Source organism: Hypanus sabinus, chromosome 7 (genome assembly GCF_030144855.1).
Source record: "Hypanus sabinus isolate sHypSab1 chromosome 7, sHypSab1.hap1, whole genome shotgun sequence".
NCBI classification, from domain to species: Eukaryota; Metazoa; Chordata; class Chondrichthyes; order Myliobatiformes; family Dasyatidae; genus Hypanus; species Hypanus sabinus.
The window spans coordinates 61,153,944-61,173,391 of record NC_082712.1 but is presented as its reverse complement, the minus strand read 5'-3'; the positions used below and the strand labels follow the sequence as shown (position 1 = coordinate 61,173,391).

General features: G+C 44.4%; 2 protein-coding genes across 2 annotated transcripts; both read left to right on the top strand.

The window, feature by feature from the left end:
• Positions 1–446: 446 nt before the first annotated feature.
• LOC132396824 (actin-3-like) lies at positions 447–11,819 on the top strand. The gene has a single exon (XM_059974789.1). It carries the CDS (start codon positions 909–911, stop codon positions 2,163–2,165), a length of 1,257 nt encoding a protein of 418 aa, XP_059830772.1. The 5' UTR covers positions 447–908; the 3' UTR covers positions 2,166–11,819.
• Positions 11,820–15,596: 3,777 nt separating this feature from the next.
• Positions 15,597–19,332, top strand: LOC132396817 (actin-like protein 7B). The gene has a single exon (XM_059974776.1). It carries the CDS (start codon positions 15,675–15,677, stop codon positions 16,914–16,916), a length of 1,242 nt encoding a protein of 413 aa, XP_059830759.1. The 5' UTR covers positions 15,597–15,674; the 3' UTR covers positions 16,917–19,332.
• The last annotated feature ends 116 nt before the right edge of the window (positions 19,333–19,448 follow it).

Sequence of the window (19,448 nt, the reverse complement as noted above, 5' to 3'; positions counted from 1 at the left end):
ATAAAAGTATCCCAGTTACCTGTCCAGTAATTATGTTTTAAAAAGTAGCTTTAACATAAAACCTTCCCATAATGTTTCATTGGATGAGTGGGATTTGATACTGGTGATTAAGACTACTCAGAAATGGGTCTTTTGGCCATGCCAACCAAAGTGTCTTCTTGAGCTGGTTACATTTGCTTGCTTTTTGCAAGTCCCTTTAAACCTGGGGTCCAGTGACCCCTCGTTAATGTTAGGGCTCCATGGCATTAAAAAGTTTGGGAAAGCTGCTCTAAATCTTTTCTATCCATCTACCTGTTCTACTGTATTTTTAAATGTAATTGCACCCACACACCACTTTTGGCAGATTGCTCCATATATCCACCACCCTCTGTTAGAGAAACTTTGGTAAATCTTTAAATTATCTCTTCACATGTTTCTGTTCTCACTGTGACCAAGTCAATCCAACAGCGTGAGCCCTGTGCCAAACATGCTCTCGCAACTTCTAGATTGTTCACTAGAATATTGTATTGTTCTTCAGTTGCCGAACAGAAAGTTGTCAAGCATATTTTACTAGCAGATCCGCGTTAACTCCAGTCGCGACAATTGAACTGAACGTGACCCTAGCCTCAGTTTATATATTTGGATTATAGACTATAATTCGGGAAGTCAGCATTGCGTCGACTTTAGTGGGATGGACCTTTATTAGTTTCGGATTGTTGTATAGCGATAGTACCGCAAGCTAACCATTAGACGGGGCAGTTCATAATGACCCAAACCGACCCACATGACGGGATAATGGGGTGCCTGTCTGACGCCTATAGTAACAGCGATGACAAACTTAATAACTAGTATAACTTGGACCCAACCAAAGGTGGGTGCACAGGAGGGTGGTCATGTAAACAAACAGAGCGATCGGAACAGAACTAGCGATGGAAGAATCCAAGTTGCACATTAAGAAGTTTCCCGTGTCGGTGGGCGTTCTGCGCAGGAAATACCCCTCCTCCACGAGTCAAACGGTGAAATCCCAGCCGTCCAACATTTCAGCAGAGAACCAGCCAGCCCGCACGATCAGAGAAGTAAGGGAGATTCGGGCACTAATGATTGACTTGGGAACGGGCTACATTAAGGCCGGCCTCGCTGGCCGGTGCAAGCCAGCGGTTACCGTCTCGTCCATTGTGGGCAGACCAATGCAGCGCAGCGTCAAGACCGGAGACAACCGTAAGGAGAGCTTCGTGGGCAGAGAGCTGACGGCTCCCGCCGAGCTTCGGCTGAGCAATCCGCTCTACCACGGCGTGGTGGTAGACTGGGACGGTGCGGAGACCGTATTGGACTACGTGCTGGCGAAGGAACTGAAGGCGAAACCAGAGGACCATGCCGTGATGGTGGCCGACCCGCCACTCAGTCCGATAACGAACAGGGAGAAGATGGCCGAGCTCCTCTTTGAGACATTTGGGTTTCCGGCCTTGCACATCGCTAGGCAGTCTGTGCTCTCCATCTACGCTTACGGTTGCACCTCGGGGCTGGTGGTGGACTGCGGCCACGGATACTCCAGCGTGGTGCCCATTCACGAAGGCTACATCATCCCCCACATCGCCACCACCGTAAACTACGCTGGCAACGACCTAACCAAGTACCTGATGAATCTCCTCAATCAGAACGGTCACATGTTGAGCACCAACGACTACCAAACAGTGGAGTATATCAAACATAAATATTGCTGCACTGCCGCTGATTTCGAGACGGAGCTTTGTGAGGAACCCAGGGAATCTTCAGTGCAGTATCAACTTCCTGACGGCAAAGTGATCACTATAGACAAAGAGAAGATCAAGTGCCCCGAGGCCCTCTTTAATCCAGCCTTCATGGGTTCCAGTGAGCCTGGACTCCACACCATAGCTTTGAATGTCATCAACAAGTGTGACAGCTCAATCCTGGAAGAGATGTCCAGGAACATCTTACTCTGTGGTGGGTCCAGCATGTTCCCTGGCTTTCCTGTCCGTTTCCGGAAGGAGTTGAGGAAACTGGCGCAGGATATGAACCTGCAGGTCCGGGCAATTCCCATAAGGAGATACTCTGTTTGGTTTGGAGGATCGATCTTAAGTTGCCTCAAAATCTTCCAACAATTATGGATCAGCAAGAAAGATTATGATGAACATGGACCAATTGCAGTATATCATAAATATTTCTAAAAAAGGCCCTTGTGCGTAACTGATATTCATTATCAAACCTAACTAATTCTAAATTGGGGTTAAATTATAGAGGTAATAAAATCTTTTAAATCGGTGTGATTGTTGGTATGTTTAAGCATTGTACTTTTAAATGAAATCCAAAGTGCACCAAAATGTGTTACCTCACATGAAATCCCGCCATTGAAGGTGGTGAGACTACCAAGTTTGCAGGTTAGTGTACCTTGGGCTAAACATAGCTTTGGTCTGGCCGGCTTGGATGGTGTCTGAACTGTGCAGAGACGGTGCCTGTGCTGCTCTCCTGCCAGTGCTCATTCATAATAATTCAAATTATTTTACAATTTGGACTGCTTTTGCTTGATTATCTGTTGTTAGTGTATATTTCGGGCTGGTGGGGCTCGTCAGCCTTGGACGGCAGCCCACCTTGGAGAAAGAAAACTCTGATTTTAAACCTCCACTGCCTTGTGGCCATACCCACCCATGGGAAAGGCTTCAGAAGTAAACCCCAGGGAAGAAATCTGGAGCCGGGGTCCCTAAGGCAGTTTGATGTTGTTTACAGCTTCATTCTGGCAGCCTCTGTGATGACACTAGTGCTAGGCTGTATCAGCACTTGCCCTTCCCTTGGACTACATCAGCGACGTGGAGAGGGGGAACCCGCTGCATGGGCAACAGCCAGTTCTTCAAATGTTTCCACCCAGGAGAGGACACAGTCCACCAGAGGCGTAACCCCATGATCCCCTGGGATTGACGGCTGCCTACTATGAGTGTATTATTATGGGTTGCTTTAAATGTTGTTACATGTAAAGCAGTATTTTTGGTTTCCTCAGATGGGTGATGTTGCAGCCTGCAGAATGACCTTGGATCCTTTCCTGATCCTAGATAGCTAATCTCTTCCATCCCAGTATCTCCCATAACATTTCCACAGTTTACCTAAATTCTTATCTGGCCTATTTCCAGTTTCCACCACTCAGTTTTTTGAGGTTATGCCTTTATGTTTTGCCCAAATCGCTGGAATCCCTTCCTGAAACCTCTCCACTTTTAAGACACTTCTTCAAGCCTCTATCTTTGAGAAAGTTTTTCATCAAGTGTCCATCTATTTATGAGGTTTGTGACCAAATTTTCTTTAGAAGTGTTTGTGCAATTATCTAGAATGTATTTCTTCTTAAAGATGTTCAGTTGAATGTAAGTTATTGTTGCTCTCTTTAATCTGATATTTCCTGTGATTAAAACATTCATGATTGTGAACGTTTTCTTCTTCCTCACAGTTTGCTGGGATTGTGGCCATTTTCACCCAGTTGCTGAGGATGACGAGTCTGATTTCCTGTTCCTACGTGGATTTATTGATTCTTGGTTTGGAGTGTCAGCAGCGGGTTCAGCTGATTATCCTCCACGATTATTTAATCAAATTGGCATCAGCCACACATATTAACTCAATCAACATGGCAAAGTGCACTAGAGCTGATATTACTTTCCAACATTTGTTGCTGCGTTATTGCAGTGAAATAGTTAACTATTCATTGGTGATGGCTGGCACTGTTCTTAATGCATTGTGTTAGAAATCCATGTTTCCTACAGCATTCTTATCCACAGATTCTGGAATAAGATAGAGAATTGTTTATCTAGGTAGAAAACAATCAACTGTAACATCCCATAAAATCAGAGTCAATTTTAGCAAAATTCCAGCTATGAAGAGGGGAATAATCTGCAGATCAAAGCATTCTGCTTTTACACATCCACGGTAAACAAAACAGCTCATTTCAAGAGCTGGAGATGCAAGAGATTGTTAGTGCTGGAATCTGGAGCAACAGAAAAAAAAACTGCTGGAGGAACGGATGTCCCAATGCAGGGTTTCAACTGAAATACTGTTCCTTTTGCTCTACAGATGCTGCTTGACCTGCTGAACTCTTCTAGCAAATAACAAGCAGGATAGACTAAGGAGATACAGTTGATGTTGTGTACTTGGATTTTCAGAAGTCCTTTGACAAGGTGCCACATGTGAGGCTGCATAGCATGCTATGAGTCCATGGTATTACAGGAAAAAGCAGTGGCTGATTGGCAGGAAGCAAAGGATGGGATTAAAAGGAGCCTTTTCTGGCTGGCTGCCAGTGGCTAGCGGTGATCCACAGGCGTTTGTGTTGGGACAGGTTCTTTTTATGTAATATGTCAATGATTTGCATGATGGAATTGATGGCTTTGTTGCAAAGTTTGCGGACAATACGAAGATAGGTGGGGGGCAGGTAGTTTTGATGGAATAGGCTACGGAAGGACTTGGATTAGGAGAATGGGTGAAGAAGTGGCAGATGGAATAGAGTGTCGGGAAATGTATGGTCATTAACTTTGTTAGAAGAAATGAAAGGGTTGACTATTTTCTAACTGGAGAGAAAATACAAAAAACCTGAGGCATAAAGGGATCTGGGAGTCCTTGTGTGGGACCCCTTGAAGGTTAATTTGTAGGTTAAGTCAGTGGTGAGGAAGGCAAATGCAATGCTAGCATTCATTTCAAGAGGACTAGAATAAAAAAGCAAGGATGTAATGTTGAGACTTTATAAAGCACCTATATCTTTTGGATTTATATACTCCTCACTTGGAGCATTGTGAGCAGTTTTGGGCCCCTTTCTTGGAAAGGATGTGCTGAAACTGCAGAGGAGGTTCACAAAACTGATCCCAGGATTGAATGGCTTGTCGAATGAAACATCTGATGGCTCTGGGCCTGTATTCACTGGAATTCAGAAGAATGAAGGGTGACCTGATTGAAACCTGTAGAATGATGAAAGGCTTTGATAGAGTGGATGTGGAAAGGATGTTTCCTATGGTGGGAGAGTCTAAGAGCAAAGACACAGCCTCAGGATAGAGGTTGTCAGTTTGGAATGGTAGTGAGGAGGAATTTCTTTATCCAGACAGTGCTGAACCTGTGGAATTCTTTGCCACAGGTAACTGTGGAGACCGTCTTTATATTTAAGGCAGAGGATGATAGATTCTTGATTGGTCAAGGTGTGAATGGATATGGGGGAAGGCAGGAGATTGGGGCTGAGAGGAAACGTGGATTAGCAGTCAGCAATCAGAAATGTGCGGGCGACAGAGTAGTGGGAGACAGAGTAGGAAGGCTTTGGCTCAATGGGGCTTCGGCGATAAAGGGTCGAGATGAGGTAGGTTATCTGTTTAGAATACAGACAGAAAGTGTGTGTGTGAGACTGGTTTTCTGTGCTTGGTGACAGATGTGGGAGGACCTGGAGACTCCCAGCCTCTCAGGTGGCCACATCTGCACCAGGTGCGTTGAGCTGCAGCTCCTTAGGGACAGGGTTAGGGAACTGGAGATGCAGCTCGATGACCTTCATCTGGTCAGGGAGAGTGAGGAGGTGATAGAGAGGAACTATAAGCAGGTAGTCACTCTGGGGCCTGGGGAGACAGATAAGTGGGTAACAGTCCAGAGGGGGAAGGGCAAGAAGCAGGTGCTAGAGAGTACCCCAGTAGTTGTGCCCTTTAACAATAAGTACTCCTGTTTGAGTGCAGTGATCAGGGACTCTATAGTTAGGGGGTCAAACATTGAGACAAGGAAAGAATGGTAGGATTCAAGAACTGTGATGTACCAAGGCTGTTGTAAATCTAGTCAAGAAAAAAAGAGCTTATGAAAGGTTCAAAAAACTAGGTAATGATAGAAATCTAATAGATTATAAGGCTAGCAGGAAGGAGCTTAAGAATGAAATTAGAGGAGCCACAAAGGGCCATGAGAAGGCCTTGGCGGACAGGATTAACGAAAACCCCAAGGCATTCTACAAGTATGTGAAGAGCAAGAGGATAAGACGTGAGAGAATATGACCAATCAACTGTGACAGTGGAAAAGTGTGTATGGAACCAGAGGAGATGGCAGAGGTACCTAATGAATACTTTGCTTCAGTATTCACTACGGAAAAGGAGCTTGGCGATTGTAGGGATGATTTGCAGTGGACTGAAAAGCTTGAGTATGTAGATATTAAGGACGAGGATGTGCTGGAGCTTTTGGAAAGCATCTAATTGGATAAGTCACTGGGACCAGACGGGATGTACCCCAGGCTACTATGGGAAGCGAGGGATGAGATTGCTGAGCCTCTGGTGATGATCTTTGCATCATCAATGAGGACGGGAGAGGTTCCAGAGGATTGGAGGGTTGCAGATGTTGTTCCCTTATTCAAGAAAGGGAGTAGGGATAGCCCAGGAAATTATTGACCAGTGAGTCTTTCTTCAGTGGTTGGTAAGTTGATGGAGAAGATCCTGAGAGGCAGGATTTATGAACATTTGGAGAGGCATAATATGATTAGGAATAGACAGTGTGGCTTTGTCAAAGGTAGGTTGTGCCTTACAAGCCTGATTGAATATTTTGAGGATGTGACAACACATTGATGGGGGTAGAGCCGTAGATGTAGTGTATATGGATTTTAGTAGGGCATTTGATAAGGTACCCCATGCAAGGCTTACTGAGAAAGTAAGGAGGCATGGGATCCAAGAGGACATTGCTTTGTGGATCCAGAACTTGCTTGCCCACAGAAGGCAATGAAGAATGAAGAATGGTTGTAGACAGGTCATATTCTGCATGGAGCTCGGTGACCAGTGGTGTGTCTCAGGGATCTGTTCTGAGACCCCTACTGTTTGTGATTTTTATAAATGACTGGATGAGGAAGTGGAAAGATAGGTTAGTAAATTTGCTAACACAAAGGTTGGGGGTGTTTTTGATAGTGTGGAGGGTTGTCAGAGGTTACAGCGGGACATTGATAGGATGCAAAACTGGGCTGAGAAATGACAGATGAAGTTCAACCCAGATAAATGTGAGGTGGTTCATTTTGGTGGGTCAAATATGATGGCACAATATAGCATTAATGGCAAGTCTTGGCAGTGTGGAGGATCAGAGGGATCTTGGGGTCCGAGTGCACAGGACACTCAAAGCTGCTACGCAGGTTGACTCTGTGGTTAAGAAGGCAAATGGACCATCGACCTTCATCAATCATGGGATTGAGTTTAAGAGCCGAGAGGTAATGTTACAGCTGTATAGGACCCTGGTCAGACCCCACTTGGAGTACTCTGCTCATTTCTGGTCGCCTCACTACAGGAAGGATGTGGAAACCATAGAAAGGCTGCAGAGGAGATTTACAAGGATGTTGCCTGGATTGGCGGCATGCCTTATGAGAATAGGTTGAATGCACTTGGCCTTTTCTCCTTGGAGTGACGGAGGATGAGAGGTGACCTGATAGAGGTGTACAAGATAATGAGAGACATTGATCGTTGATCATTGGGGCATGGATAGTCAGAGGCTTTTTCCCAGGGCTGAAGTGGCTCACACGAGAGGGCATAGTTTTAAGGTGCTTGGAAGCAGGTACAGAGGAGATGTCAGGGGTAAGTTTTTTTACGCAGAGAGTGGTGAGTGCATGAAATGGGCTGCTGATAGCGGTGGTGCAGGCGGAAGTGATAGGGTCTTTTAAGAGACTCCTGGGTGGATACATGGAGCTTAGAAAAATAGAGGGCTATGGGTAAGCCTAGGTAGTCCTAAGGTAAGGACATGTTTGGCACAGCTTTGTGGGCTGAAGGGCTTGTAGTTTTCTATGTTTCTAATGATGAAATGGTGGAGCAGACTAGATGGGCCAAATAGCCTAATCTGCTCCTCTATCTTATGGTCTTATACACAGCTTACTGAAGAGCTGAATCAATCAATTTGAATAAAAAGTACTGAACTGCATCATAGTGTACGAAAATATGGTGCTAACCAGAAAACTCAACACTACAATATAAACTAATACTGTAAGGGAAAGGGAATAGGCAGACTTTGTATATGACCCCTGTGGCTGTTCTCCTTGACAGTAAGTATACTACTTTGAATACCGTTGGGAGGGAGGAACCCACCAAGGGAAAGTCACAGCAATAGGTCTTTGCAATGAGTCTGGTCTGTGGTTCAAAAGGAAAGGGGAGAGCAGTGGTGATAGGGCAGGGGTTCTCAACCTTTTTTATGCCATGGGCCCCAAGTTGGTAACTTATGAGTTAGGGGAAGAATCAGGAGTTTCTGGGGGTGTAAAAGAGACTCTGAGATGGTATGTTACCTCCCAGATCGAGGGTCAGGGATGACTCTGGGATGGGAAGCGGAGAGATAGTTGCTAAGAGGAAGGTTGAGCAGGCAAAAAATTCTGTTACAGATTGGTATTAACAGCAGGCTGGAGAAGGGATGAGGTCCTGAAGAGAGCAATATAGGCAGGAAGGTGAAAAGCAGGACCTTGGGTGGTGATCTCTGGATTGCTGCCTGTGCCACGCACCAGTGAGAGTAAGAATAGGAGTATTTGGCGGACAACACTGCGGCAAAGAAACTGGTGTAGGAAATCGGGTTTCAGATTTGTGGATCATTGGGATCTCTTCTGGGAAAGGTATGACCTGTACAGAAGGGATAGGTTACACCTCAACTTGCGAGAGACTAATATCCTTGAGAGCAGGTTTGCTGAAGCAGTTGGGGAGGGTTTAAACTAGATTGGCAGGAGGGTGGGAACCAGAGAGATAGTTCTGAGGATGGGCAGTTGGTGTAAAGGTAAATATAGGATGGAGAAAGACTGAGGACGGATAGGCAGTGGAAAGGGCATAACTGCAGTCCATTGGATGGGTTCAGACATGTCTATTTTAATGTGAGAAGTAATAGGAACAAGGGCAATGAACTTAGAGCAAGGTACAGTACATGGAACTGCAACGTTGTGACCATTGCAGAGACACAACTGTCACAAGGGCAGGTAATGGTTACTAGATGTTCTGGGATTTTGGTGTTTTAAAAGGGACAAGGGTTGGGTGGAGGAGTGGCATTGGTAATCAGGGATATTATCACTGCTGCAGAAAGGGAAGGCATCATACAGGAATTGTCTCTTGAGTCAGTCAGAAACAGGAAGGGAGCAATCACTCTATTGTGAGAATTCTATAGACCCCCTAATAGCAACAGAATCACTAAAGTGCAGATCAGGAGGCAGATTTTGAAAACATGCAAAATTAACAGGGTTGTTGTCATGGGTGACTTCAACTTCCCTAATATCGATTATCAGCTTCTTAGTGCAAAGGGGATTGGACAGAATTTGTTAGGTGTGTCTAGAAAGGACTCCTGAAGCAGTATGAAGACAGGCAGACTATAGGAGAGGTCATACTGGATCTGGATCTGGGTAATGAACCTAGTCAGATATGACAGATTTCCTCTCGGGTGAGCATTTCGGAGATAACTCCTTAACATTTATTATAGCCTTGAACAGGGATAGGAACATTATGGGAAAGTATTGGTGGGGGAGATTATGAAGCTATTAGGCAGGACCTTAGGAATGTAAATTGGGAGAAGATGTTCTCAGGGAAATGCACAACAGAAATGGGGGAACAATTGGGGAAGTCCAGAACTAGGGGTCACAGTTTAAGGATAAAGGGGAAGCCTTGATGAGGAAAATCTTCTTCTCACAGAGAGTAGTGAATCTGTGCAATTCTCTGCCACAGGAAACAGTTGAGGCTGGTTCATTGGCTATATTTAAGAGGAAGTTAGATATGGCCCTTGTGGCTAAAGGGATTGGGGGTATGGAGAGAAAGCAGGTACAGGGTTCTGAGTTGGATGATCAGCCATGATCATACTGAATGGCGGTGCAGGCTTGAAGGGCCGAAGGGCCTACTCCTGCACCTATTTTCTATGTTTCTATGTTTAAAAATTTCATGGGGTTCTGAACAAGTTTGTCCCTTTAAGGCAGGGGAAGGATGATAGAGTGAAGGACCCATGGTTGACAAGCGATGTGGAACATCTAGTCAAGAGAAAGAAAGAAGCTTACTTAAGATTTAGAAAGCAAGGATCAGACAGGGTTCCTGAGAGTTACAAGGAGCTTAAGTATGTACTTAGGAGAGCCAAAGTTCTAGAAGGGGACCTTGGTGAGTAGGGTTAAGAAAAATCCCAAGTAATTCTATACATATGTGAAGAACAGCTAAATGGCTAGAGTGAGGGTATGATATCAGAATAGGACAGGCTAATATGCTAGAACATGTCGAAGTTAATATGGGAATTTGCTGGAACTTTTGGTAAACAAAAATTAGGATAGGTAAGTCCTGGGGCCAGTTGGGTGCGGCTCAGGTTACTACAGGAAGCGAAGGAAGAGAATGCTCTGCCTTTGGCAATGATCCTTGGCCATAGGAGTAGTTCCAGAGGATTGGGGAATGGCAAAAGTTATTCCTTTGTTCAAGAATGGTGGTGGGGTTAATCATGGGAAATATAGATCAGTGAATAAGGAAACAATTAAGGAGGATTTTTAGAGAGAGAATTTATGACCATTTGGAGAAGCATAGTGCGATTAGGGATTGTCAGTATGGCTTTGTGAGTGGTAGGACATGCCTCACGAGTTCGATTGAATCCTTTGACAAAATGATAAAACAAACTGAAGGCCAACCAGTCGATGTGGTGTTTATGGATTTTAGTAAGGCATTCAACAAGCTTCCCCATAGTAGGCCCATTCAGAAAGTTGGGAGACATGGGATCCAGGAGAACTTGGCTGCATGGGTTCAGAATTAGCGTCCACAGAAGACAGAGGGTGATAGTAGTTGGAGCATATGCTGCTTGGAGGTCGATGACCAGTGATGTTCTGCAGAGATATGATCTGAGACACTGCTCTTTGTGATTTCCATAAATGACTTCGATGAGGAAGTGGAAGGGTGGGTTAATAAGTTTGTAGATGACATGAAGGCTGGTGGTGTTGTAGATAGAGTAGAAGGTTATAAGTAGAGGGATAGGGGGATCTTAGGGTTCATGTCCATAGATTCCTCAAAATCAACACACAAGTTGATAGAGTGGTTAGCCTTCATTAGTTGCTGCAGGGAATTGCATTTACGAGCTGTAATGTTACAATTCTATAAAGCTCTGGTTAGACAGAGTATTGTGTTCAGTTTTGGTTGTCTCATTATAGGATGGATGTGGAAGCTTTAGAGAAAATGCAGGGGTGTTTTACCAGGATGCTGTCTGGATTAGAAGGCACGTCTTATGAGAATACAGTAGATTGAGTGAACAAGGGGTTTTCTCTTTGGAGGAAGGGATGAGAGGTGACTTGATAGAAGTGTATAATATGATAAGAAGCATACATAGATTGGACAGCCAGAGACTTTTTCCAAGGGTGGAAATGGCTAATATGAGGGGTTATAACTTGATGCACCATCAATAACTCACACTGAGACGTAAGGCGAGATATCGGCTTTTATTGACTGGAAGAAGGAACCAGGAGTGAGTGTCTATCATACAATGTCCTGGAGACTGAGGCCGAGCGTTAGGCCTCAGATCTCCTTTATACAGGGGCCTGTGGGAGGAGCCACAGGAGCAGTCAGCAGGGGGCGTGTCCCGACAGGCACATAGTTCACCACATAACTCGAAGGTGTTTGGAGTAAAGTATGGGAAGATGTCAGAGGTAGGTGTTTTTTTTTTACACAGAGAATGGTAGGTGCATCGAATATGCTATCAGGGTTGGTAGTAGAGGCAGATAGCTAAAGAACCTTTAAGAGACTTAGGAACATGGATGAATAAGAAATGGAGGTGCTATGTGGGATTGATCTTGAATAGGTTAAAGTGGGCACAGTGTCATGGGCCAAAGGGCCAGTACTGTGGTGTACTGTTCTATTTTTGTAATAATGTTTTTATAAATAAACAATATACCTGGATATCATCTGCCTTTCATTAGTTGAGCATTGTGAAGGATGTACAGCCACACTCTCCACACCTTATATACCCGGTCAGCTTCTCTGGCTACACAGAAGACACAAGAGATATACATGTTGGAATATGCAGCAAAAAAAATCTGCTAGAAGAATCCAGCAGGTTGAGCAGCACTGGGGTGGTGGGAAGCTGCCGCTGTTTCAGGTTACCCCGCATCAGGTCTTTAAACTTTGACAATCCCCCCCACCCCACCCCTAAGATGTTGCTGAACTTTTTGGATTCATCCAGCAAATTGTTGCTCCAGCTGCCATGGTACTGCACTCTCTAACTGTACTGCCTGGTCTCTGGTTAGACCTAAAAGGGTAAGGTTTGTCTTGCCCTGAATCCTGAATGCACCCTGGCTCAGCCCTCTACCCAAACACAGCAGACTTAACTATCAGGTAAATACATTCGCCTAACGAACCTTAATTATACGGAAAAGTTTTGTTTAATCAAATTCTTCGCTTACCTCGCCAACAAAGGGCGGAAAACACATTTCACTTATCGTAATATGAATCAACTGCCACTTAGCACACCACCAACAGGCAACCACTTGCCACCTTGAGAATTATGGTCACAAGTATAATGCTGTCGGGCAGTAAAGACACAGGTCGGGGAGGGGGTAGGCTCCATCTCTGATTGAGAAACTGGCTGACCGTGGTGTATCACTAAACCGAAGCCCATCCAAAACCTATCCGGCGATCGCAAGTCATTGAACTGGATCTCCAATGAAAATACATTGGCGAGCATGGTCAGTGAACCACCTTACCCCTACCACCCTCAGAGCATTGCTACTAAGACAGGCTAGAGACACACAAGAGATTGCAAATGTTGGAATCTGGATCAAACAACGAACAGCTGGAGGAGCTCAGGTCTCTCGGCCAGTGAGGTGAAAGCATGCTTATGTTTCAGGTTGAGACCCTGCAGTAAATATGAATGATTTTTTTAATGCAAAAAAGAAATAAAAGACTCAATAGTAATGTTCCACTGGATGAATAGAGTAAATCATTTTATGGAAATGTGCAAGAGAAAGGAACTAATTGGATATCTGTCCCAAGGCACAAAGAGCAGCGACCTCTTCATGCTGCGTCATTGGGCTTAACCTAAGCTCAACAGGACACGACTAAGCATTCATGTTCAAGTTTAATTGTCATTCAACCACATAAGTATCATGAAAACAGCCAACAAAAGAACGTTAACTGGGGAAGGTGCAAAGTACAGTACCAATAGTCACATACAGCACAAGCCATATATATCATTAAAATATTGGCCAAAAGATGACCTGAGCATACACTCTAGAGCTTTTAGTTGGAGTCGAGTTGGAACATGCCACATTGGCATAGCTCGGTGTTTTATCCAGATCAGGATGATTATCTTCATTCTGCTAATAAGGTTAAGCGTATTATGTTTAATTATTTAATGTAATAATTGGAGCACACCAGGTCTGGTATAAACTAATGGTGTGGCTGAGGTGTGTGCACATCAGCTATGTTGAATGAGGTAATGGTTTTATATCTAAGCAGATCTTAGAGTTGAAGGTGCTGCTTTCAGACCCAGGGCTCTTTGAAAATCTCAAAAGAAATATTCCAAATAAGGAACTGGAAAATTCTCTCCTGTTTCCTGGTCGATATTTCAAAGTGACTTAAAAAAACACATGCTGAATATGGGACCTTGATGTGCACAAATACCAAAAGTTGTGTAATATTTTCAAAATTATATGCCACAGATAGAAATTACTCAGTTCATTAAGTTTCTTCCACCATAATCTGATCCCACTTCTCCAGCAAACAAAATATTTTGTGATAAGCCCAGCCAACTTTACACAAAACTCTTTGTTGCAGAAATAAGAATTTGCATACATAAGGACTTTTAACAGAGCAAAATGCCTCAGGTTGCTTCACAGGCAACATCCTCAACCAAAATTTGATGCAAGGAAACATAAGACACCAAAATCTTGATCAAAGATATGTTCTAATGAATTAGAGGTTGCGAGAAGGAAATCTTGGGGTAGGAATTAATCAGCATTAACAATTGTAAAGGTGAAAAGACAACATTTAATCATAAAATTTGTAGAAATGCAGGGGTTTTGCCAGGATGATCATGAAATTCTGGCATTAGCAACCTCAAAAGTTTTCATTCCATTTGCTGCACTTCTCCTATGACCTCAGTCCTAGAACCACAGTAGGGAGACCTTCACCTTCAATCCATAATAGTTTTCATATTCAACTGATCACCGTTTACTGTTTTTCACTGTAGTCTTTCCCTCCTAAATGGACTATTCCCTCTGCCATTCGAATTCATAATTCAGTCATTCAAAACCCCACCACTTTTCCCAACCACTGCCTTTGTACTTCCTCCATTCTCAGCTTTCAAATAGGGTACAGTGTTCTTTCCAGATACAGCAGCATTTCTGCTTTCAGTTTAGTGCACTAAATTCTCAGCTGAAATTACAGACCCTCTGCAAGGGCTGGGGGAGGATGTTGGCAAACAACAATAGAATGAGTGGCTACTTTGTGGAAAAACCTGTAACAGCCTGTCATTTTAATTTACTGCCCCTCTCTCAATTCACTCTCCTTGTCCTTTTTCTATACTATACTAACTTATAAACAGCACCTCGTTTTCTAACTATGCTTCTTATAGTCTTTGCACCCAACAATTAAACAATTTCATTGAATCATTCTACCATTCCCACTCCAGTTTCCTAGTCTCATCTTTTGGCCCTTTATTCAGTCCAATACTGATCTATTTCCATTTTATTATTTAATCGTTGCATTCTTCCATCCTACCCAAGAGCCTTCCCCTTCTCTGTTAGAGCTTGTTTCATTTTTATCTTGTCTCAGATCTGCCTTTTCTTTCAATTGACAACTTCTCTCCATGGATGAAGCCAGGCTGATCGTCCCATCAGCTGCTAGTTAAATAAAACCCCCAGCAAACCGTGTAGTGCAGAGCTGCAGTGCACTCTTCCTGCACCAGTAACTTCCAGAACACCTACTTTCCACGACCATCAGGTTCTTGAATTGAATTGCACAGTCTCAAGCCTGCTTCCCTACAACCACCTCTTCTTTCACTGCAATGGACATGTCTTGGACTGTGTTTTTTGTACTAAGGTCTTGGCTAGTAACCTATTTCTTCTCTCTCACTCTCTGCACTGATTTGTACAATTTATATTGTGTGATGTCTCTACCTACACAATGTATCTGTGGTGCTGCTACAAGTAAGTTTTAAACTTGACCTGCAGACAATAAACTTGACCTGCAGGTGGCTTCACCTTGCACAGAGCTTTGCCATCTTGGACGGCTATAGAGCCCTACACTTCTTGACAACCAGTGTCATGCAAAGTAGGTCCAACACTACTACAGTAAATAATTTATAACTTCATCAATGACTTTCCCCCTTCAACGTTACATATGACATATTAAAGTGATTAGATAATTCACTTTTTCTAGTGCAAGTAGTAATCGTGAAAAGGGAGTGTTTGAGAAAAAGAAGCTGAAGGTAGAAGGAAGGAGTCTAAGGATAGGAACCAGACAGAAATACACGTTTCCAGTTCTGTCATTCATTACCACTTCACGTTTCAATCCGGCACAAATTTGTACATGAGCAGAGGTTTGAGGAGGACAGATTTGTAGTGAGGGGGATTACGGACGTCATCGGACATTGAGTCGTCACTGAAAGAGCAGGTTGAGATGACCTGGCAATGGCATGTGACCCGTCTCCTTGGAGACGCCGGTTAAACCCTACAACAGGACTGAGGTGAACCCAGGGGAAACACATTTAGTGACTCGCTCTTTGTATACTGCAGTACGTTGAGATATAAGAGGATGGTGACCAAACCAGCAGAGCGCACGCCCACGAAGGCGGGCACACCGCTGCCAGCCCCCGGAGCCCAGAAATTGACCCCCAGGCTGTCCAAGAACGTCAAGTCGATGGAAGTGAAGCCTGGGAGGGTGCTGAAGGAGATCAGGTCGGTGGTGATTGACCTGGGCACGGGCTACTGTAAGGCGGGCTACGCCGGGCAGCCCAGACCCTCGGTGGTGCTCTCTTCGGTGGTGGGCAGACCGGTGCAGATGAGCGCAAAGACGGGCGATAACCGCCAGGAGAACTTTGTAGGCGAAGAGTTGACCACGTCAGTGCCCAAGCTGAAGGTAGTCAATCCCGTGAAGCGCGGTATCGTGGTGGACTGGGACGGGGTGGAGGCCATCTGGGCGTACATCTTCCACAAGGCTATGAAGATCCCGCCCGAGGATCACGCCGTAATGGTGGTCGACACTCCCCTCAGCCCCGCCACCAACAGGGAGAAGATGGCCGAGATCCTCTTCGAGACCTTCAGCATCCCGGCCATGCACGTCGCCCACCAGTCAGTCCTCTCCCTGTATTCCTATGGTCGCACCACCGGCCTGGTGGTGGAGTGCGGCCACGGTGTCACCCACGCGGTGCCCGTCCACGAAGGCTACAACATGCCGTATGAAACGCGCAGGGCTGAGTACGGCGGCGCCGACCTTAACGACTACCTGCTCAGAATGCTTAACGAGGCGGGCACCAGGTTCACCGAGAAGGAGTTGCACATTGTGGAGGACATCAAGAAGAAATGTTGCCGCACTGCCGTCAACTTCGAGGAGGAATTAAACCAGGACGCCAACGAGAACGTACTGGAGTACGAGCTCCCAGACGGCCACGTTATCACCGTCGGAAAGGAGAGATCCCGGTGCCCTGAGGCCCTCTTCAACCCTTCGATAATGGGCTCCAAGGAGCCCGGCATTCACGCCCTGGCCATGCACAGCTTAGACCTGTGCGACAGCAAACTCCAGTGCGACATGTACAGCAACATCTTCCTGTGCGGCGGCTCCACGATGTTCGAGGGCTTCGCCGACCGCCTGCAGAAGGAGATGAGCAAAATGGAGAAAGGCGTGAACCCCACCGTGCATCGCAACCCCGATAGGAAGTACTCGGTCTGGGTTGGAGGCTCCATTATGTCTTCCCTCAAGAGCTTCCAGCAACTCTGGGTGCGCAAGAGAGAATACGAAGAGAGGGGTCCATTCGCCATTTACCGCAAATGCTTCTGAACCTATCTGCTGAAAACTCTACTGCATATTTACTACTTGGCTGATATTCAAGCGCATTGTCTCATTTATCACGATTTCCACTGAATCTCAACGCTACGTTTTATTGTGTCTTAACATAATAAAAGTATTTCTCAGGATGTGTTTTGCCCGTTTAATGCCAGTCGGTCAAGAGGCATTAATTATACTGAAGACGCAAGTGATCCAGGAGCAACAAATAATCTGCTGGAATTTAGCGGGATGAGTAGCACCTATGGAGGAAAAGGAAACCCCGCGTCACAGGCCGGTTCAGCAGATAATCTGTTGCTCTTTATTACACGGAATCATGTCCAGGTCTTTCCATATGGTGTAGCACTTGTCTTTCTTACAGGGGTAAGTGCCTGGAGGAAGATCAGTTTGAGGTGGGGTGTTGTCGAGTGGACAAGGGAGCAATCCCTGCGGAAAGCAGAGAGTGGGGGAGGTAAAGATGAGTTCAGTGGTAGGATACTGTTGATTTTATCTCAAGACCAGCGCTTAAGGTTCTCCAGATGGTGGAGGGGTGTATGGGGACTCAACATCCATACAGGGACTGAAGATGAGGCGATCAGGCCCAGGGAACGGAGTGAACCAAGGGGTCAAAATGGAGTTGAGGTAAGCACACATGGTCCAGGTCAATGAGGCTTGCTGATCTTGGGAGAGTCGGGGTTGGTGATGGTGCAGGAGACAATGGCCTGATGCTCCTTAGTGAGGTCCTTTTCGAGGGCTATGTAAGATGAGGTGTCTGAGAGTTGTCACTTGGCCTCAGTAAGTAGAAGCCAGTCTGCCAGACTACACAGCAAGCCCCTTGGTTGCCAGCTTGATGGTGAGGTTGGGATTAGTGCAGAGTGGAGGGCAGTGCATTCAGAGGATATTAGGTTTGAATAGAAAACAGAAGTTCTTAATTAACCTACCCAATGCCTAATAATAGGGCAAATTTAGAACTGACGTCCAGAAGACCTTCGCACAGTACCCTGCTATATAGAGTAATAATAAAAAAAAGCTTAGCTTCAGAATTACCCCAAGCCCTATTTCTATTCAAATTTTATTTAAAGATAATTTGATTAATAGAAATAGGATTTGGGGTAATTCTGGATCTAAGCAGATATATTGTAAACTGCTACCATGCTACACTGGTATCAAAAATGTTAATGTCCAAAAATAGTAGATCAGTCTTAAGTTTGGCCTTTTCATTGAGGTTTTACACTAATTGAACCTGGAAAGAGCATTCATGAGCCACTTGTGTTGAACTATATCAATTAGAATCAATCACTGTGCTTCAATAAATAAAATGCTAAAAAGAAAAGCAGTAAAAATTTTGAGTAAATATACATGCCATGTACAGAATGCTAAACATGTCAGAGAAAGCTTGGTGTTAATTTGTAGGTTTTGAACTGTCTGACTTTTAATTATGCCCCATGTGATCTAGAGTAAACCATGCCCATATTGATTTCATATGCCAGTGATGCAATGTATTTAAATATCTGAAATATTAATTGCTCTGATATACAACTATGTAAAAAGGCATTAAACTTTATAAATATGGATACATTTTGCACCATTCTGTTGCACTGCTAAGATATATGGACATTACTTTTTAAATACATAAAAATTATCTGAAGGATTTTCCTTGGGGTAGCTGGCTCTAGTTTTATAAATTGGAGAGCACTTGTGGCCTCCTAATATATACCCAACCAAAAGGCACATAAAACCTATGAAGGTAGAAGCAGCAGGTGGGATAAACTACTGAGAACATAACATGGTGGTACTGCAAAGATTCCAGAGTATGCGGCATCAGCATCAGACAGCAGTTAACATTTCAGTTTGCTGAAGCTTTGCGGTGTGTACTTTGTAGACAGTACACAGTGCGGTCATGGTGCGCTACTGATGAAGGGTCAAGGTACTGAAGAGGTGTCCGTGTTGTCCACGATATTGAACTTCTTGAGTTTTGGCGAGCCTGCACCAATCCAGCCAAATGGAAAATGCTGTAATACTCTTCTGTCATGCCTTGAGATGGTAGGAAGTGTTTGGGGTATTGTGAACATTTTGATGTGAAATAATGAACCATAACCACATTTGTTAAAGCAGTAGTAGATTATATGTTCTATCGCCAATGCCTTTGCAATTTATTGTGTAGGTACTTTGCTTACTCAATCTTTTGCAACCAAACTAGCACCATACTATGTATAAACAGAATAAAATATAAATTGACAACTATCATACAGACTGATTACCTGACATCTGAATTTCTGTAGACTTAAAAATTTTCAAGGCATCTATAAATAAAACCATATACTGTACAAGAGTTTCTCCCCCACTTGCAAGAAGTTTTGATCTTAATTCAGCTCTTACAGCCGACCTCACTGGTACCTCTCAGCTATTTTTGGTTTTGTCACTGATGGTTTTCCTATCGCAGCAAACACCAAACATCTAACATTTGTAGATTCTGCACTCATTTGGGGATCTGTTCCTGCTGCCCAAGCGCTTCTGTGATAAATGGCTTTTTCTTCACCCATTCTT

What these genes read in the sequence shown, in the direction of transcription:
- LOC132396824 (XM_059974789.1), top strand. Translation starts at nt 909, where the DNA reads ATGGAAGAATCCAAGTTGCACATTAAGAAGTTTCCCGTGTCGGTGGGC.
- LOC132396817 (XM_059974776.1), top strand. Translation starts at nt 15,675, where the DNA reads ATGGTGACCAAACCAGCAGAGCGCACGCCCACGAAGGCGGGCACACCG.